The sequence below is a fragment of the Oreochromis niloticus genome, linkage group LG4 (genome assembly GCF_001858045.2).
Source record: "Oreochromis niloticus isolate F11D_XX linkage group LG4, O_niloticus_UMD_NMBU, whole genome shotgun sequence".
In the NCBI taxonomy this organism is placed as follows: domain Eukaryota; kingdom Metazoa; phylum Chordata; class Actinopteri; order Cichliformes; family Cichlidae; genus Oreochromis; species Oreochromis niloticus.
Window position 1 is genome coordinate 10,705,241 of NC_031969.2, and position 21,787 is coordinate 10,727,027.

Genomic DNA, 21,787 nt, shown 5'->3' on the forward strand with positions numbered 1-21,787 from the left:
TAAACTGGTTCTGAATCGGTCAAAGTAACACTTCTATTTGCTTTAATGCAAATTAGCCCCTAGCCGTGCGCTCTTTCTCCAGTGAAGAGAATACAGCTCCTTCTCTATGTTAATGATAGTCACATAATCCCACCACAACCTCTTCTTCCCCTATTCAGACATGAAAGACATTACAAAATTGCGCACTATACGCAGTTTGCGCGCGTGTAAAGACAAGTTTTTTTTTTTAGCCAGTTGTGGCTGAAACTTCACTTGTATGTGAAATCTAGACGAATGGCCCATTGGCTCTTATGGACTAAAGCAAGAGATAAATAGTTAGGGTGCTGAAATGTTGCCATCATCAATGTAACAATATCCCGGTAAAGTAAATATAGGCCACATAAAGCCATAAAAATACAAGCACCTATAGGCTGCCTATGCCCAAAGGGTGTTTTCACGTTATGATCGGTGAAGCTTGATCCTCGGGAATGCATGTAAGTGTTTCTCTCCCTGAAGCATAGCATCAGACGAAGATAATGAAGTGAAATAAAAGGGGGGGAAAGAAACTGCTGTTAAGCTGATATCACCCAGCTGAGTTTGCGTCAGATTGTTAGACAAGAAGCATAACAATCCTCATATAAAACACTGTAAACTCACAGGTCCCTGTTAGAGTGGACGGGTTTATGGCAGGGCAGTGATGCCGTATCTGATCACAGCCACAGCGCAAACACTTGCAGGTCACGGCGGCTGCTGCGGGGTTGCGCTCTTCCTCACCTCCGTGCGCAGAACTTGTTATTTCCATCCGAGCTCACACCGCCCGCCTCCTCTCTCTCTCTTTCTCTCTCTCTCGCTCTCTCTCTCTGTTTCTCTATCTCTATCTGAGGCAGTGAGTCGGGGCCGCAGCTCCCATGCGCTCTCCGCTAACTTTTTAAAAAAGAAACTTCTCATTCTTTCGGATAAATGGAGACAACCTGAGCTTTTAGGATCCATGGTGGAACAACCAGTGTTTAGATTTTAACGAGGCAAGAAAAACAACTGAATTAGGCTCCACACCACAGCTAGAGGCCAGCTTTACCGTCTCTGCGACTCTTTGAAATTCACATCCGCCGCATCTCAGGTAAGTAAAAAAATGGCCGGTATAGAATTGCCCGTCTCCCCTGCCTTTCCCCCATAAATATGTCAAAAGTTTTAATATTTATTATTGAGGGAAAAGGTTCACCAACAGCCTTGTAAACGTGCCGCACTTTTTTTGGAGTGGAAAAAGCGAGGAGTCACACAGGCTTTACACCTCATATCACCGCAGCGATGACAGACTTTCTAAACCGTGCTGTGTGTCATCTAGATTAGAGCTATGATTAAAATATAGACCGCACCAACCATTTGAAAACAAGGCAGGTATTCTCTCAGAAGAAACGACATTCGATAAAAGATGATGGCAAATCTGTCATCTGCATTTATGACTCCGTTCACCTGTTTTTCTGGCTCTTACATTAGAAAATTTATAGGCTATTAGATGTGTAATATAATATCTGCAATCCTGTCATGGTCTGCTCTTTATCTGGCAATATCCAAATGTTTGGGATTCCAGCAGCAGGTGGAGAAACAATGACATCCAGTGAGAGTGAGAGTGAGGGAGACGCAAGGACACACACACATGTCACGGACAGCGCACTGAGATGTGACTGGCGTCGGCTTGTAAAAAACCAAAAACCTTATCATGTTTGCTGAAAGTGTTGAGTAATATTTGTCAGGAAATGGGACGATCTAATTTTAAAAAGTGCACAAAAAGGGACACCACCCCACCAACAGCATGCACTCTGTTTTCAAATGCTGCAAGCAGAAAAAGGAGTAATATTTACTTGCTGTCAAAGCTGGTCCAGCATGGGAAAACATGCCTACTGGACATGCCTATTGCCCATCATCTCCGGGCTCAACTGTTCATTCTTTTCAGTTAAATTAAAAGTGAGATGCAAAGTATTTTTTTGTTTATTTATTTGTTGTGCTAAACTACGAAAGCAGTGCATATCAATCTTTTAGAGATGCTCGACGTCTGCCTTTGTCTGCTGTGTTCTTTCACCGATCTCCACAGAGGGAACCCAGATATCACATTCTTATAGCTTCAGCTATTCGGCCAGACAATGGAGCCTTTATGATGGTTTGTACACCTGAACCAATCATAATCTGCCTATCAGCTAGCTGACCCGCCTGTATGAGGCCAACACTCTGACAGTAAGCCGTGACCCCCCTCCCCCACGTAGGATCATATGACCTGATCTCGTGCACCTGGATGGACTGCATTTGAAAACTCAATGCAAAACATTTATCCGCTACAGAATTAAGCAGAACATAATACAAACTGCATGTGCGGATCAATGGCACTGTCATCCTATGTCATACACTGTGAGTCTATGAGTTGCAACACTGTTAAGCTGTATATTAGATCAAAATTTGAATTATTTGTATTATTTTATTTAGAGAGGAATACCTGTGCGTCTTTACCGTTTGCATCTTCCTAATTAAATTCTTTCAGTTCTCTGATTTTGCAGGGAGTTATACAGAGATTTATGTTCTCTGGGATTTACAGTGAACACCCCCCCCCCGACACTCACTTTTTCTTGTTGATATGAAAATTAATCTCAGCTTCCATTATGTGCTCTGATCTTTGATGGACCCGCAGAAACTAGTGTCATGCAAGTCTCAGAATGACTGCATATTCATTGTCAGAGAGTGGTCTCGAGCAAACTGATTCCCACGATGCAACCTGGTTTCACGGCAGTTTGGTGTGTTTCCAAAGTGGTTTACACTCGGCCCTGAAAGAAAAGCTTTCTAAATAGTCAGTGCACTGCAGACAAAGGATCACCATTTTAAGGACACTTTACTGCTTTCCATTACAGATGCACAAAAATGAAAACGGTTTCAGAATGAGTTTGATGCCGTTGTATTTGAGGTGAAACACTGATGTTGAAAGCAACTGAAATCCCATTTGAAAACCATATAAAGTAAGTCTTTCACTTGGGTGCACAGGTCCTGATGTAGAGCAACGTTAAAGAAGCACTTGAAATGGAGGTTTCTTTATTTAACGTGTTCCACTGAGTGGAAATACTGAAGCGAAAACATGTAGTGTGACTTCTCCAAAAAGGAAATTCAAATTTTTTTTTCTTTGGGTGGGGGTGTGTGTGAGTGTATTTTTTCACCTGCAAAAAGTCAAACGGAGTTCTCTAAGTATAGACACATTAACAAAAAGGAAGGCAGGGTTAGACACACGCACACAGATGCACGCGTCTGCGCACTGCTTTAAAATGGACAATCGACTCCTCTGACCGCAGTACTATAAACAAGAGTGGCTGTCTGTGAAGACGAACAGAGAAGAGAGGAAGGGAGCAACTACTCACATCTGGTTTGAAAAGGAGGAAGCAAGGATGAGCTTTCTCGGTAATCAAGTCCAAATTAAGAAAAGAGAGAAGAGGAAACATGTGTGTGGTTACTGAAGGGGTCTGTGCGTGCATGTGTATTTGTGTGTGTTTATAATGTGCCTGCATGCACTGTGTATTTGTGCATGTGCACAACTGCAGGGGTGTGTGTGTCTGTGTGTGTGTGTTGGTCTGAGTGTTTGTGGTTTTATCATCTGCAGTGACTGTGGCAGGGTATGCACGCTGTAGATACAAATAATAGCTTAAGAGTTGAGAGGGTGTGATATTTGTGCTTGTATCGAACTACGGAGAAGCTTGTCATTGATTTTGTTCACTGTCTGCACAAATATCTGAAGGCAGTCACAAAATAATAGAGGTAAAGCTGTTGAGAGGAGCTTAATCTCACTTTTAATTTACTTTCACATTTACAATAAAGATGAAACCAGGGACATCAGATGCTGCTCTGGCATTAGAACCAGCATATGTCATTTCTAGGCAGGACAAAAGCACAAGCTCCAGTTTTTACGCACGCAGTTAGAGTATGCAAAAGTATGCGTGATTGTGTGTGTTTACCTGTGCTGCGGCATCAGATAACCATGATTTGCCTAACTGTTGGCTTCAAGTCACAAAGCGGGCTTGTAGGATAACACCCACTACCCAAAGAGCATGCAAATGCCAGCAGTGCATGGACAGTGTGCATGTCTGTATAAGATGGAGAGAGGAAACCAAGTGGGAGTAAGAGGAAGATCAAGAGAGCACCAATTTGTCTCTGGAAAAGTAAAAATGAAAAGAGTGGAGAGGCAAATGGAAAGATGTCAGCCAATTAAAGTCTATGTCAAGAGTGTGTGGGACCAAAGTTCTGTTATACTTCGTAAGGCATGAAGCGGCTCTTTTATATGCATCGGTTATCATATTTCAGGACCATATCAGCTATAAAGGGAAATATAAAAAAAGATTTTACACCTTGGGGGTACTACAATAAATATGAGATCAGTTGGAAGTCTCAGAAGGGAGAATGACACAATAATGACATGTTTCCTTGAGTGATGTCAGTATATGCAGTTTTGGGTAGGACAAGGGATTTACCAGATGTAAGTTCTTTCACCTCATGGCTCTTGGAGGACGGTGGAGGAGCTAGAGAATGACTTAAGCTGCTTACAATGTAGCAACACAGAAACATATAATTCTTATTGTGGTTCCTTTTTTACCATTGTTTATGAAGGCCATAAGACAATCAAGGCCTAAAATGGTGGTTTCTCTCTGCATGGAAACAATGGCGGTAGTGAAGTGGTTCAGCAATAAAAACAAACAAACAAACAAAAAAAAATCTGCTATAAAAAAGTAGTGGCTTCATGTAATTACAGCAGTATCAGTATATACATCCTACCTGGCATAGCTTCTGGTTCTGCAGGGCAGACACAGGTGCTCTGTGCTTGACCACTTAGACAAAAACTTGGTGCATATAAATGAGTATTTTCACATTTAAATATAGAAATGTAATAATTTAGATATTTAGCAGTAACTGTATGCACTAAATGCACTAAAGGTTTCTTTTAATACCCTTTCTTTTAATTTAGCACTTAGCTTAGCATGTTAGCATGCCAACATCTGCTAATTCATGCCAAACATGCAGCTAGTTTTTGCACGTATCTGGTTGCTAAAATTGATCCACTTCCCTCTGAAGGGGATGTGTGTATTATGTGTCACTTGGTGGTCTGTTCGGAAATTTTTATTGAAAACCACAAATGTCAACTTTGTGGTAATAGTTGGTGGGGGTATCAACGGAAAAAACTAGGAGGCTAAAAGTTCAATCAGCTTCCCAGAACCATTAATATGCATCCCCAGATTTTATCTGACGGGAACCCATCAGACCAAAGAAGGAAAGCGATTCCATCTATATGCTAGAAATAAGTAGCATGAAATTCATAAACAGAAATTACTGTGGCTCACAAACAAAATCAACTGTTTTATATATTTAAATACACTGTGTTATTCTGTTTGACCAAAGTAGAAACTTATTTCGGGATCATATAAATGTGTATATCTTTTAATTTGGTGCATCTTTCTTAGTCTTGTTGAAGTCTGAAAGTAAACTAAGATATCATATTTCAAATGTGGTTTCTCATAACCTAACAAATATGTCCTCTCAGTTCCTTCTCCTTTTTCATTCACCATTTTGTGCCTGCTAACTGTTCAGGGAGCATTCACAGATCTGCGATGTCCTCAGCTAACTCGCATACGCAAACAGAAGTTCATTTCAAGTAAGAGACATGTAAAAACAGACAACATGCTGCACAGCTAACCCCCACTGTGGGTTCTGCTACTTTTTAAGGGTGTAAGAAATGGAAAATGGGACATGTGATGATGTGGAGGCATTGTGGGAGAAGGTGGAGAGCCAACGCTACAACCTGTGTAGCACGATCACCCCGTCAAAGCTCACGCCTTACCTTCGTCAGTGCAAAGTCCTGGATGAACTGGATGAGGATGAGATTCTCAACTCACTAGTGCTCGCCACAAAAACAAACCGCACAAGTGGGTAGAAAGGCTTATTTCCACATTTGTTAATTTTTAAAGGCAGAACTCCTATTTTGCTTTCTTTTTCTTTGACCTCTCACATGTGAACCCTTCCTCTCTCAGGCCGTCTACTTGACATCCTCCACACTAAAGGCGAGCGGGGGTACGTGGCCTTCCTGGAGAGTCTGGAGTTTTACTACCCTGACCTGTACAAGCTGGTCACGGGGAAGGAACCCACACGACGCTTCTCCACCATTGTCGGTGAGGCAAAAATCTTTGGATCCAGCACATACACGCATGAACACACATCTTTCGTGTACTACAAAGACTCATACAGTCTTTGATGGACAGTGAAGTGTAGAAAATTTCTGAAGTGAAGCGTGACATGTGTGAGTTGAAGGTTGGTTGGTGGATCGATTGCCTGCTCCTTCTGCAAGATGCTGAACCCAAAGTTGCCCGGGAGTATTTGACTCAAATAGAGTAGATAACTCCAGTTCATAACTCCAGTTATGCAAGGAAACTGTGTGAACTGGTCGTTCTGTAGCTGCTTTATAGCTCTGTTCAGGCAAAAGCAGTCACTTCAGTTATGCAGTGTAAGAGTCTGAATCGATCCACATCAGCTTACTTTGCAATCCTGTTATAAAGTCAGAGGTGTATAATATACTTTGTTTTTTTTCTCCTCTGCTCTCCTGCAGTGGAGGAGGGTCACGAGGGTCTGACGCAGTTTCTGATGAATGAAGTCACGAAGCTGCAGCAGCAGTCCAAAGTCAAGACCCTGCAGCACGCTGAGCTCAACAAGAAGTTCGTCACTCTGGAAGATGAAAAAAGGAAGTTAAAGCTGGCCAATCAGGAGCTTCAGGCCTTCCAGCAGAGTAAAGATTCTTTGTTTTTGTTTGAGATATTTCCTGACCGCAGTTTACTAGCTTCCCACCATCTGTGTTTCTACACTGAATTTGTACTCATAAGACTGACAATGCAGTTGCGTGGCTGCACTAAGGTGCTCTTTGCATCCACACGTATGTTTGCACCCAGACTGACCTGTTGTATAGAAAATATCACCGCTTCAGAATTTGATCCTAGTCCAGTTTAGTTTTATCAGCAGTAGTATATAAATTCATGCGTATTGTGTATAAAACATATGGACAACAAATCATCGAATCCTTAAAAAGTAAAAGTCGGTACCAAATTTGAAGCCATTCTCACAAAGCGTATAACTTACAGTATATCATTATTATGTTTACTGGGATGCATTTACCAAAAAGATAATGCTTCCAGCCACTGCTGCTGATGTCTTGGAGGCATAAAAACACACAGACTTACTCGCTGCAGACAGTAAAGACAGGTGACTATTGTCTCAAATGGTTAAACATAAAATCTAAGCCAAAAGCTTACCACGATTTGCTGAAACTGCAACCCCACCGCACAGGCTTGGTTTGCCCCGCCTGGTGCACCACATTTAGGTTCGATATGGATAAACTCTGTTGTCTATCAAAGACTACCAGTGAAACTAGGACGCTGTGGTCTTTATGCCCCGTGCAGTTAAACACTGCAGCTGGAACACCAAGCACAAACAAATAAATACTAAAAATAGTGCAAGTACACTCTTTAGGCTTTCACTGCATGCTCACATAATTAGCTTTGTGACTTTTGTCTTTTTTTTATATATTAGCATTGAGCTTGTTTTTGGATGTCATGTAATGTGCTGCAAAACAGAAAAGGACGTTAATTTTTACACATAAAGGGAAGCCATTGTCCTTATTTCCACCAATGAAACAACTGTTACCCAACAGCGAAGCGAATAAAGAAGAAGGATCTAGTAAAGCTAAATTTTTCACATTTCTGGTTGCCTCTTAGGGTACAATAAGCTGAGAGAGGAGAGGAACACCTACAGTGATGAGCTCCTGAGAGTAAAGGATGAAAACTACAAGCTGGCCATGAGGTACGCCACGCTGAGCGAGGAGAAGAACATGGCTGTGATGAGAAGCCGAGACTTGCAGCTGGAGGTACTGCCAGACGTATTAACGCACATGCAGATAAACACCGTCATCACTCTGTGTGTTAATGATAATCAATGAACAAAAAACAAAAACAGTATGAGCGTTCCTCTTGCTCGGTGCTGATCTCTGTGTTGTCTGCCTTATAGATTGACCAACTGAAGCACAAGCTGAACAAGGTGGAGGAAGAGTGTAAGATGGAGAGGAGACAGAGTCTGAAGCTGAAGAACGACATCGAGAATCGGCCAAAGAGAGAGCAGATCTTTGAGCTGGAAAGAGAGAACGAGATGCTCAAGATCAAACTGCAGGAGCTACAGTCCATCATACAGGTACTTGAGCATTATGTAATAAAGGGCTGACATTGCCTGCTCTGCTATCATAACTTAAACCTACTGTAATAAATACATTTTCACCACTTCAGAGCAGCACAACAAGCTGTTAGCGTGAGCTGTCAAATACTTATCTCCGCATGTGTGTAAAAATATCTTAGCAGCTAAATGCTACACTGAGTTTGCAGCCCAACTGCTGTTGTCTGCTGCTGTAAGTGCGAAACAAAAGCGTAAGGTACAAAAACCATCGACACCAAAGGACTGAGCTGGTGAGCTGGGTGGGACTACCCTAAAAATAGAACCTATTATTCTTTCATCTCTCAGTTCCAATTGCATAGTTTTCTATTTGCATGGTTCACAGATAAAAGTAATCTTATATCATGGGTCTACGTGTGGCCCCTTCATTCATCTTCTATGTGAACTTTTAACTCCTCTGCATTTTTAGCTCCTCTGTGTTTAAACCTACTTTTTTCTTGGCTGCCTCTCATAAACAGAAGGCTTTGAAACCAAGTGGGTGTGGCTTCTGTGCTCACCGGCGAACTTCTTTGCATCAGATAGCCATATTGAGAAAATCTGCTCTCACTGACATCATAGAGAGCTAAGAGTATTTTGTCATGTTTAATATGAACATGCACTATCTTTAACGGTATACATGCTCACTGGCCACTTCATTAGGTACACCTTGTTAGTACTGGGTTGGACCTCTTTTTGCCTTTAGAACTGCTTTAATTTTCCGTGGCATAGATTCAAAAAAGTGCTGGAAACATTCCTCTGAGATTTTGGTCCATATTGACATGATAGCATCACACAGTTGCTGCAGATTTGCTGGCTGCAAAACCATGATGTGAATCTCCCGTTTTCACAACATCTCAAAGCGCTCTATTAGAGGCCATCTGAGTACAACGAAGTCATTGTCATGTCCAAGAAAGCAGTTTGAAATGATCTGAGCTTTGTGACATGGCGTGTTATCTTGCTGGAAGGAACTAAAGACTGCCAAAAAGGAATGGACATGGTCAGCAACAATACTCAGGTAGGCTGTAGCATTTAAACCATGCTCAGTTGGTACTAAGTGTGCCAAGAAAACATCCCCTGCACCATTACACCACCAACAGCAGCCTAAACTGCTGATACAAAGCAGGATGGATCCATGCTTTCATCTTGTAATCTGAATGTCGCACTAGAAATTGAGATCAAGCATGTTTCTTCAGTCATCTGTTTCACCTTTTGCTGAGCAAATATGAATTCTAGCTTCAGTTTCCTGTTGTTAGCTGACAGGAGAGACATCCGATGTGGTCTTCTGCTGCTGTAGCCAATCTGCGCCAAGGTTACATAATTCTGCATTCAGAGATGCTCTTCTGCATAACTTGGCTGTAATGAGTGGTTATTTGAGTTACTGGTGCCTTCTTAACCCGTCCTAATCAAGGAAAACAAGACATGGGACTCAAAGCTAAATACACACACACGGGACAGGAGGCCTCTAATATAATGATGGGAGCTTAAAAAAGGGGTTAATGGTAAACAGTAACTATAGTTACAAAATATAAAAGAAAATAAATTCTGAGCTGAAAACATCATGGAAAACCAAACAGGAACTAAAGTTAGAATACAAACCTCTAAAGAACCAAGAACAGACTAAGTAAAGAGCAAAATATTAAATGAAACTAAAACATGAAACTCAAAACGCAGGCTCACAGACTCCCGATCAGGCATTTCTACCCAGAGAACTGCCGATCACTGGATGTTGTGTCTTTTTCAGGACATTCTCTTTAAACTACATAGATGGTTATGTGGGTAAATCCCAGTAGATCAGCAGTTTCTTAAATACTGATCTGCCCGACTGGCACCACCAACAACGCCACCTTTTAAACTCCCTTAAATCACCTTTCGTCCTCATTCTGATGCTCAGTTTGAGCTTCAGCAGATCGTCTTGACCGCGTCTACACGCACTGACTTTTTTTGTGTTAATAAACAGCTGAAAAGCTGTACCCAATGAAGTGTCCGGTGAGTGTATATATGTGCCATAAAATAAGGGAAAAGATAACGGACAATAGATGCATCATTTTATTTTTCTTAACTTTGGTCTATAAATTACTTTGAAGAAGGTCTACATGTGATGAGGTGTTCTATCAATAAACTCACACTTATTTTGTGACTCATTATTTCCTTGCTGATAAGCATAAAAAGGAAAGATTGACAACTGCAGTGTAGCAGCCAGTCATATGATTTCATATCTAACAGTGTTAATGTGTGTGTGTGTGTTTCTTACCCAGCCCGGCCCTTTACCTGAGTCGGACAAGGCCATCCTTGACATTTTGGAGCATGACAGACAGGAAGCACTAGAAGACAGACAGGATCTGGTCAACCGCCTCTACAACCTGCACGAAGAAATCAGACAGGCAGAGGAACTACGAGATAAGGTTACAACCACACACACACACCTACACACACACACACACACACACACACACACACACACACACACACGCACAAATGTATGGTTGAATGCTGTAAGTGCGCTACATGGGAGTTTAGCGGTCATATTTCTGTCTGGCAGCTTGTTTCCATCTGTGTTTAAATGTGTGAATATGTAGCAGTGTGGTGCAGAGTGGTACACTGAACAAACAGGCTTTGCAGTAACACACCCTAGAAACCTAAACCAGTGCCCCATGAGACCTTTGAAGAAAGCCCCGTCTCAGGCCTCTTTCTGCATAATCTGGTCGCTCTTTATTTCTCTCCCGCTGTTTCTCTTCCTGTATTTCTCTACCTGTTTTTGTCTAACTATAAATAACCCTTAGCTTTTGTCTGTGTGTGTGTCCGTGTATGCAGTACCTGGAAGAAAAGGAGGACCTGGAGCTGAAGTGCTCCACACTGCAGAAGGATTGCGAGATGTATCGCAACCGCATAGACACCATTGCTGTACAGCTAGACGAGGTGGAGAAGGAGAGAGACCAGGTGAAAACACACACAACACACACGATTTCATACACACACATACAAAATCCTTCATACTTTTGCATTAACTCCTCTGCTGCTTGCAGGCCTTTCGAGCCAGAGACGAGGCCCAGCACCAGTTCTCCCAGTGTCTCATCGACAAGGACAAGTATCGCAAGCAGATCAGAGAGCTGGAGGAGAGGAGCGATGAACTCCACCTGGAGAGTGTACGCAAAGACGCTAAGCTGGTCACTCTGGAGTCTCGCCTGCGACGAATGTCCAAAGACATCAACCTAGACCAGGTCAGACAGAGTAGTGCGAAGGGATATTGTTTCTTTTCTTCACGTATCGATTTAAAAAATGCTCAAGTTTTCGCGAAACATTCCTCCCCTTTAACCGTTTAACTGTTTTTGCAGAGTCTACCAAGGGATTTACCTCCGTCCATCATTTCTCAGGGAGAGGATTGTAAACTGGTGCAGGGACAGTCTGAATGCTCCAGCGACGAGTCGCCTGATGACAAGTTCTTCTCCGAGGAGCCCCGACTCAAACGCAGACTCAACCTCAAAGCGGGGGTCAGTTATTCTCTCCTCAATCTTATAGATTATGTGAAGCAAAGACCAAACTCAATACCTTCTAATGCACAGAGCAGAGATTAATCAAATCTCCTACACATGACAAGCTGATCAAAATGACTGTGTTTTGTGTTTTGCCTTTTAGAATAGAGTAAAGTCTCCAGTCTCTTTACTGAAAGACTTTCCAATCAACTCAGAGAACAGTCACCCTGCAGGTAACACAATCTACCGCCGCATGTCCTGCTGCAACATGTGACCAATCCTTTTGTGCAGCTTTATCAAAGCTTATCTCCACCTTCCAGCTTCGGCACCTACCAACGGAGGCAACTTTCTGGAGATCAACGTGCCGAATTATGGCAACAGCAGCTCTCTCCCTCCTTCGCCCAGCATCCCCATTTCCCCCACATATCCGCCCTCGTCGGCTCCCCCTCTCACCTGCTCTTCGTCCTCCTCCCAGCTCATGTTCAGCACGGTGGATTCACCCAGCAACAGGCACATGGTGCGACTCAGTTGTTTGCGCTTGCTTTTAATACCAGTGAAATTGCGCTGCTCTGTTTTTGGTAAAAATAATCATCCTGGCTGCTCTTTGTAGAAATCCTGGTCTATAAAGAATCTAATGCAGTGTTGACGTAAATGGCTTGTCCAGCGTTTAACGCCGACTTCTCCCTTTCAGCTGCGTTGCCGTAACGACAGCATCCTGTCCACGCTTCCCGAACCCCCTGAGAAAGCGTCCCTTTACCGCCGAGAGAGGGAGAAGGAGCACGACTTCTACCCCCGCAGGTACTGAATAAACGTCCCAGAGATGACCGATTGAACTTCATGCCAGTAAAGTTTGAAGAATTTATGCTGGTTTGGCTTCCCTTCAATCTGTTTTGTTTTGTCTGTTTTAGCATCTCAGACTTTGACAGCGACAACATGGAAATGGAGCTTGGTAATGCACTTTTTAAACATCTGCTATTTGTGATCTGAGATACTATGTTTACCTTCAGTCGACCTGGTTTTTCTTTTTAAAGGAAAAAAATGATCCATCTATTGATCCATCTATTTCTATTCTTTCCTCAGAGGATGAGCGCGGTCCTCCCTCTGTGCACTCATCTTCCTCTTCCCATCAGTCTGAAGGAATGGACACTTATGACCTGGAGCAGGTCAACAACATCTTCAGGAAACTCTCTTTGGAGAGGTACAGCATGGCCGCTCGTGCAGAGATGCACACAAGAATAAAAGCGAAAAGTGATGCTGACTTACAAACACCTTCTGCTTTGTGTCTTCGTGTGCTCGTGCAGGCCGTTCCGCCCGTCTCTTTCCTCCTTCTCCAGACTCAGCGGGTCCCTGAAGCCGGTGCAGGAGCTGTCGCTGCAAGGTGACAACCTGCTGAAGGACATCAGGCTGATCGGTGGCAATGACAGCGGGATCTTCATCTCGTATGTTCAGTCTGGGTCCAACGCGGAGAAGGCGGGGCTACGAGAGGGCCACCACCTCATGTTTGTATGTCATCTACTCCCTGAATGTTTTAATTGTGAAAAGATTCATGGTGGCAGTAAGACAAGTTCAGTTAAAACAGCTGGATGTGCAAAAAGAAAAGCTCTTTAGAGAACTGAGAACGTGGATGGACATTTAGAGAGGAACGAGGAACACGCCGATTTGATAATTTTAGACACCTGCTTGTTTTACTTGTTCTATTTGTGTTCCTTTTCCTGTGACAGTTTTTAGAAGGGACTGATTGGTAATCTTTGTTTCTGCTGTGATTGGCTGTCCAGCTTGAGGGGTGCATACGTGGGGAAAACCAGAGCATTTCATTGGAGACCAGCACTCAGGAAGAAGCCCACTGGACTCTGCAGCACTGCTCGGGGCCCATCACCCTGCACTATCGAGCCAGCCACGACTGTAAGTGATGTTTATATTGGAACATTTGTTTAATGTGGCTCTACTGCATACGTGAACTCAAATATATGCTCGCCCTGCAGCTTATCGCCGTCTCCAGAGCAATCTAGCGGATGGCACTTTAGCATCCGGCGACTCATTCTACATACGTGTCAACCTCAACATCTCCGGACAGTCGGACAGCTGCTCCTTGTCCGTGCGCTGCGATGAGGTGGTGCACGTGCTGGACACCAGGCACCAGGGCCGCTGTGAGTGGCAGTGCGCCCGTGTGGACCCCTACAGCGGCTCTGACCTGGCTGAGCGAGGCACTATACCCAGTTACTCAAGGTACAGACTTTGTATACTTTTGTTTTTTAAACTAAAGTTTGTGAGTGAGTTTTAGCTCAGATTTTCAAAATGCAGCAGCAGCTGATTACAACTGATCTCCTAAAAGATTACACATTACACCGACGAAGCAGCATTAACCTGAAACATCTGCAGAAACAGTCTGTTGTAGTCACAGGGCATAATAGAAAGAAGCCCGAGGGTGGACGAGTTCGTACACGGAGGGAGAATTTTGACAAGCATTCAGTGTTTCTGTGTGTGTGTTTCTGTGTGTTTACGTGTGTGATTATAGAGCCCAGCAGCTGCTCCTGGTAAAGATTCAGAAGTTAGTGTATCGAGGGGGGAAAGAAGAAAATGAAATTCAACGGAACAACCGGGTGAGAAACCTCAGCCTCTTTCTTTTTCCCTCTCGTTCTCTCACTTAGTTTAAAAAAGTGCATTGAAAATTTGAATACGGGTATTTGACTAAAGCAAAGATGCGTAAATAAATCTTATAGCATGGGTTGCAAATTAAGGGTTTGCAAACTAACACATAATGTGGGGGGAAATCCTTGCTTGGTCATTGGATTGGCGGGGGAGGGGGTTTGATGTGCACAACCGGAACAACAAAGGCAGATTTCCCAGAAATGATTAATATCCAACTATTTCCCAATAATAAATTTACCATTTAATAGTTCTTATCCTAGCCATCTGTTTATAATTTGGATATTTCTTTCCTGTATTGATTGCAAGCAGGTTGCATGCAACCACGCCTGCATGATAGTTGCAACCCTCCCCCTGAAAAAAAATTTCGATGCATTTCCAAACAATCTGAGACTAGGCGATGGGTTTCCATATTGCATTCCAGATTGGATTTATTTTGCAGTTCATCCATGAGAGACCCTTTCAGGTAATTGCATTGCATGATAAACAAGCCCATGCCCATACATCTGCAGTCAGAAAGAAAACACTCTAGATAACATGCGACAACGAAGCTTCCTGCTGAGGAACTGCTTAAGCTTGGGTCAGCATCAGTTTACACTGATGTCAGGTTGGTTGCAGTAAGTAGTTATTTCAGGGTGTTATTCTGCTATGTTGTGCTCACGCAAGCGTGTTTGTTACAGTTTGGATCACAACATTCATGTATGCTTTTCATTTCTGCCTAGAATAATTTGCAACCAGAAGAAACCAGCCACTCTCCTGATCCCAGAGCCAGCCCGCGCTTGTCTAGAGCGAGCATCTTCCTCACTCAAATACTGCAGGTAATGAAGTTCAAACAAAACCTCCAGTTGTCGCGATGTTGAGAGTTGTTCAGCAGTGTGGAAACTTAAGACAATGAATCAAGATTGGTCCTAATAAACTCTTCGTTTTCCATAAAACCGATGCGCAGCTGCCTCCACATCTCAGTAACTTAGGCCTTTTTTTCTATGTCTGCTTTGATTTGCAGTTCGTGAGCAGGGTGGACATCAAGTACAAGCGAATGAACAGCAATGAACGTGTGAGGATCATCAACTCAGGCAGCACAACACTACCCAGGCAAGGCTTTGAGGTGCTTCGACCCGAAGGTGAGCACAAAGCGTTGCAGTCGGTCGGTTGGGGGGGAGAGACAAAACAAAGATGTGCACATGTGCTAACTACGGAAAATTCACAGCTGAAGCATTTGAAGTGGCTGTCAAAAGTGCAGAAAGTGAAAGCAGCGGAATGATTCAAAGTGGTAAAGAGCTGCTAAAGGGCGCATAGGTGCCATTTTCCATGCAAGCGCTCTGGTGAAGCTAAAGCACGAAAAAAAAGAAGAAAAAACGCTGAAAGGAGTTGAGGATTGAGGACACCGTGAGCACAGAGAGCAACTGAAGTAAATTGCGTCTAAAAGCAAAAGTTGTGGAAAGTTGTTTTGATGGTTTTTGTTGTCAAAAAGCTCAGAGGGTGTGAAGTGTCAGTTGTATAAGAAGCCTTGACAGGAGCTGAAGTAGTCATTGGAAGAGTAAGATGAAAGTGTGTGAAATGTCACTTGATGTAAACACAGACGGGTGTGCGGTGGAAACGGTTGGAAGTTGTGCTCAAGTGTAAGACTGGAAAGTGCTTGAACTGTGTGCTCTGCATGACATGTGTGAGCCAAAGCAGCAATTTAAACATTTAAATTACATAGTGAGGTGTGAAACTAAAACTGCTATAACAGTAACACTATAAAAAGTATGATAAAGCGGAATTAACTGTTTAGGTGAGAGCATGAATGAAAGGTTTTAATAGAACATGGGGGTGGGGCTGTGACTGGAAATGTTGCTGCACAAGATTAATGTTAATTTTTAAAAAGAGTACTGAAGGTGTACAATGCAGTGCTTAGTTTCTTTTCTTTTATCTGCGCCGAGCCCTTCTTTTGCTGGCTGCTTTTCTCTTTTCACTCTGTTGCTCAAATTCAGACTTTAGATATTCGTTTGCTGAAATTATTTTTGGAAGCTCTTCACTTTCTGTTCTCAAACTGACTCATAATTGTGCTATACCTCTCGTTGCACGCTGTGGCTGTTGGTGCAAACAGATGCCGCTGACGGAGACGGTGAGCTGAGCAGGAGCTTGAGCCTGATTCCTTACAGTCCCGTCACCCTCCAGCGGACCCAGAGAAGAAGACCGGTCCTATTCACGCCCGCTGCTCTCGCCAAAACCATTATTCAAAAAATACTTAACATGGGAGGAGCCATGGACTTTAATATCTGCAAACCAGGTCAGTGTATGAAGGCTCACAATGAGGAATCTTTATACCTCATTGAGATAAGAAGTACATAAACTATAGAGGAGTCGATGAGAGAAGAGGAAGCAACTACTGAGATGTAGGTCAGGTATTGTGCCGTGTGTAAATGTTAAGGAGTATAACCAGAGAGACAGCAGAGGGAGGATTTAAGATGACCCAGATGATAGTTAGAATGACGATGCACAGTGATGACACAGATAGTTTATTTGCGACACTTCAGCTGACCCACTGTAATTCGAAAATGTTGCTGGAGCCGTCAGATTTTTAGAGAATTAACACCCCGGTCACATGACAAACCGACCGGTCCCAGTGGACCAGGGGCGCGACAAGTTGCCGGTGTAAAAAATGTTGAACATCTGGCGAACTCAAGAGACTGCTTGAAGTCTCAATTACGTCGACATTCCCCACGGCAAAAACCACAAGGGTTTCTGTTCCTTGTGCTAAATGTGCTGTGGTGACTGTTAACAAATGAACAGTTTCATCTCTCTGCCCTTAGAGCCACAATTTCACAAGACAAGAAACAGACATGACATCTTTTCTTTTTTTGTGTCCTGTTTCCTTTGCATTCTGCTGAGTAGACAGCTTGACCAAGGAGGAGTTTCATCTAAAACAGAACGTGGAGCCCTTCATTCACTACAAAGAGAAACAAGCCACTTTTGAATGCATCACCAGGGAAAACATAGAGGCTGTCGCCGCAAAAGTGAGTTTATATTGTGTGTGTGAAAATGCAATGTCTTCTAATGCGTTTACTCCTTTATAAATGTTAAGGGAACACTTTAGTCAAAGGGGAGTGCGGAAGACTGACATGACTCCCGTTATTGTGGGAATGTCATTCCAATGCAATTATTCAGATTCTTTGTAAAGTTAATAATGATCGAGACAACCTGACATTAAAAGACATACAACAAATGTAACCTGTGGTAAACCTGTCATATTCACAGGCCTAATTATCGCACACATAGAAACTATAAGGCTTTATTTCTTAACTTTACACTAAATTGCCGTGTTTTTTACACTGTGTGTGATGAGACTGAAAAAAACAAGCCTTAAATGTGCTATCATCCTAACCCCAATCATAATCACTTACCCCTACTCCTCACCCTTTAAGAAATAGCTGTAAAAATGTAGCAAACATGCTATAGTAATGTAGCTGTCTATGTGAGTACAGTGGAAATCCTGATGAATATATTAACAGCAAGATATATATATATATTTTTTTGAAATATTGTTTCTTTTAGTAAGCACACATATTTACAGGAATTCAAAAGTTAAGTTTAACCCTTTAAACTCTAACCTAATTTACCCTTTAAACCAGGGGTGGGCAACTCCAAGCCTCAAGGGCCGGTGTCCGGCAGGTTTTAGATGGATCCTTGATCTAACACAGCTGATTTAAATTACCTCCTGAATATGTCTTGAAGTTCTCCAGAGGCCTGGCAATGAACTAATCATTTGATTCAGGTGTGTTGACTCAGGATGAGATCTAAAACCTGCAGGACACCGGCCCTCGAGGCCTGGAGTTGCCAAACCTTGCTAAAAATGCTAACCGTCACCGGTGACAGGTTAGGGTTTAAAGGGTTAAATAATTAATTTATAAATATTTTGCTTGTTATTTCAGTTATTTTGTGTTTAGTGGTGTAGTGGTTAGCACTGTTAACTCAAAGTAAGAAAGGCCTGGCTGGTTGGAGCTGTGTGGACTTTGCATGCTGGGTACTCGAGTTTCTAAACTGGCTAAAGGTGTGAATGACTGTCATCTGGCTCTCTGTGTTAGCCCTGTGACAAACTGGCAACCAGTCCAGGATGTACCTGTGGCTGTCTGAGGATAACACTGATATAGTGTCATAATATGAAAAATTAAAACAAATAAAATAAACATGAGAAAATGAGAGTCGCAGCATTTTACAGTAATAAACTGTTCATAGAGATTACAGGGGGGAACTAAAATAATAGTATAATGGTAACCAAACATCTTTTATTCTATACAGCATGGTTATTTAAAAACTTATTTAAAAACAAAGCAATATTACAGTTCAGTTTTAGTTTTATTTGCCATGTGTGATTTACGACAAACAATGAAATGTGTTTGATGAGATGAAAAACAAGATAATTAAGATAAAAGAAGTAATAAATAAGGTTAAAAAAGTAATGCATAAATGAATGTACATGGGATGGGGTGTGTGTGATATGCAGCATGTTGCACATGAGGAATCTAACAACTGTAAGCAGCAGTTGGGTGTTGCTGTAGAGGCGTCTGATGGCTTGATAATAAAAAGTGTTCTTTAATCTACTAGTTTGTGCAGCCATGGCAACACGTTTCATCTGCCTGAAAAGACTGCTGTAAAAAAACAGCTAAAGCTGGTAAATCCAGTTTCTACATCCAGACACGGTGCACACAATATTAAAACACAGACACACAATAAATAAATATGCAAAATAAGGAAACATTAAAGATGTAAAGCGTAGTTGTTCAGTGCACGTCTCGGTCTTTTTTCTTCTCCTTTTTAAAAAAAACCACAAAGTCAAAGAAAGTCAACTGCTCTAAAAATGACATCGTTGTTTGTCAGTCCTTTTCATACCTTTTGAAATAAAGTGGCCAGTTAAGTGTAAAGAAATTGAACTGCACATTTAATCCCTCATATGTTAGTATGAGAAAAAGAGGCGGAGTTTCAACAATATGTTTTAGTTTTTCTGGCTAATAAAAAATGCTGCTCTATTAAAATAAAGTGTAATAAAGTAAAATGTGTAAAATGACTTTAAAAGTTCTGGTAGCTCATCACCCAGAGTGACCTGTAATCATAAAGCAAAAAAATAAAAACAACCCCCCCCCCACAAAACAATAAAACACATATTTTGATGGTAGGTAGTGAAACAACAGGACTTATCTCTTACTACTACTATTCATACTACTTAGGTTTAGTATGAATAGCCATGGAGGAGCTCTTTATCATTAGAAAAAGCTGTAAAACTTATAGGAATATACAGTTAAAAGTTAAAAGTCTACTTCACGTATTCTAAAGCGATCCACTGGGCTGAATGGAAATCTGTGCCAAATAGACTGCTAAGACTGTCATTAGTCAGTGTGCAGAAATGTAAAGCAACTAGCCTGACTCTGCCAGAGGGTACCAAACCCAACTAGTATGATTTGTGAAGCTTCCTGACTGACAAGATATTTCTCTTTTGATAAGTCTATACAAAAAAAAAGACAAAAGATTGTAGCCAAGTGGTGGCTTGTCTTATTTCTGTGATGATCCCACAGTAATGACAGTTGAATCAGTGGTGCAATTTCCCAGGCGAATATGCTGACTGATTGGCTGTAGTCCAAGTAGTGCTAGTTTGTATGCACCTGTGCTTCATATGCTGAAGCACGGAAACACCTGTAATACTCGAAGTAGGGGAGCTGAACTGGAAAAAGTGTGTCCAGTGGAAATGGGGTGCAGGCTTCTCAATCATAATGCTTCTGAGGGAAGTGTGAGTCAGAACGCAGCGCCTGTAGGAAGCTAGTGCCCTCTGAATGAGCTGTCACCGGCTGTGGCTAATTAAAAAATAGACATTATCTAAAGGCTAACCACAAGACACACATTTAGGTCTGATGAGCCTGTGGTAGGCCTACCTCAGCTGACAGTGTCTTGCAGTTAAAGGCTGAAACACAGTGGTGTCAAGATGTTAAGCCTTCAAGACCGACCTCATTTAATTTATCCGTAGTGCAGAGAAATCAGGTTGTAAGACCAAGTCCTCATCTAACTCAGCAAAAGAATGAATAGATATATACGTGAAAGCAGTTAACTTTAAAATCTTTTAATAAGACTTCCTTGTTCATGTATGTACGTAGTAGATCTGTATTTGTCTGTAAAGGCTGGTTTTTTCCACCCGTCACCAGGGCAAACACTGCCTGCTGGAGGCTGAGCTGAGCTGCGTCAAGGACCTTCTGCGGAGAGAAATCTACCCAATCATCATCTACGTCAAGATCTGTGACAAAAATGTCAAGAAATTAAGGTAGACCTAACAAAGCTTGCTTAATCTCGCATGTTTACCCTGTGACTCAAACCACACAGCTGCAAACCGCAATTCTTTTTTCCAAGAACAAAAAAAAACAAACAGTCCCTGATATTTTGATATTTTGGCACCAGATAAGAGTTGGCGTTGAGCCGAGGATGTCATTTTAATGTTGTTGTTACTTTTGAACTTTTAATTGTAGCTGGCTGCAGTTACCTTTCTTTCTTTGTGTGTCTTGCCCAGAAAGGTAGCAAAATCTAGATCCTTACTCAAAATATCTGTGTGCGCGATCCCCTCAGTTGACGGTTACGTGATTTCAATGAAGCCAGATGTTTGACGTATGTTATGGTGGATTGTGTCTTTAAATAGCAGTCCAGCTTATGAACCCATTACCGTCAGCCTTATCTTTCTGAGAAAAAGCATGCAGACCGCTGCTGCAGACTGTCGACAGGATCTCATCAGAAACACTGGGTTCTAAACCACACTCACCACCTCATCGCTGCTTCCTTCCTGTTTCCTCTCCACACAGGAAGTTGCCTCTGCGCGTGGAGTCAGAGGAAGACTTTGTGAAGCTGTGTCGCGCAAAAGAGAAGGAGCTGGAGGGCATCCCGTGTCTGTATGCCACCCTGGAGCCGGAGGCCTGGGCAGGGACGGAGGACCTCATCAGGGTGATCAAAGACCGAATACTGGACGAGCAGAAGAAAACCATCTGGGTGGAGCAGGACCTGCTGTAGGCAAACACAGATACACGCAATAGCCTGTACACGTGGAGTTAAACACAGTAAAACACAAAAAGCCTTTTATATCATGCTTTCCTGCGTTTATATTTATGGTGAAACTCACAAATGTAAGTGTGGAAATTGTTAAATAAATAAATGCATTATATATTTTGTAAATATGTCTTTTATTTAGAAAAATAAACAGAGTGAAAACATGAAAAAGAATCCTTTCTTTGCCTTGAACTGCATGTTAAAAAAAACGATTAAAAAATGAAACTGAGCTGTACTTTCAATAAGAGTGAGACCAGACCTACATGAGATTGTGCTGCCCTCTAGTGACTAAAATTGGAACGGCCCCATAAACAGCTTCATTCAGCATGACAATGAGCCCAAACACACTGCCAGTGGAGTCAAATCAAACT

General features: G+C 42.3%; 1 protein-coding gene across 1 annotated transcript; it reads left to right on the top strand.

Annotated features, from left to right (window-relative positions):
* Positions 1-837: 837 nt before the first annotated feature.
* On the top strand, positions 838-21,587 carry card11 (caspase recruitment domain family, member 11). Its single transcript, XM_003443224.4, has 25 exons — positions 838-1,096; positions 5,722-5,921; positions 6,027-6,164; positions 6,599-6,775; positions 7,758-7,906; positions 8,047-8,226; positions 10,497-10,643; positions 11,053-11,178; positions 11,265-11,459; positions 11,574-11,729; positions 11,875-11,944; positions 12,032-12,228; positions 12,403-12,509; positions 12,620-12,660; positions 12,792-12,909; positions 13,013-13,214; positions 13,487-13,613; positions 13,694-13,937; positions 14,227-14,311; positions 15,080-15,175; positions 15,361-15,478; positions 16,447-16,629; positions 17,235-17,356; positions 20,531-20,646; positions 21,176-21,587. The coding sequence occupies exons 2-25, from the start codon at positions 5,732-5,734 to the stop codon at positions 21,378-21,380; spliced, it is 3,489 nt and encodes a 1,162-aa protein (XP_003443272.1). The 5' UTR covers positions 838-1,096; positions 5,722-5,731; the 3' UTR covers positions 21,381-21,587.
* The last annotated feature ends 200 nt before the right edge of the window (positions 21,588-21,787 follow it).

Excerpts from the sequence above, each read along its gene's own strand:
- card11 (XM_003443224.4), top strand. The coding sequence starts at position 5,732 with ATGGAAAATGGGACATGTGATGATGTGGAGGCATTGTGGGAGAAGGTG. Across the intron at positions 7,907-8,046 it reads GCCGAGACTTGCAGCTGGAG|ATTGACCAACTGAAGCACAA; the intron begins GTACTGCCAGAC and ends TCTGCCTTATAG. Across the intron at positions 11,179-11,264 it reads TGGAGAAGGAGAGAGACCAG|GCCTTTCGAGCCAGAGACGA; the intron begins GTGAAAACACAC and ends TGCTGCTTGCAG.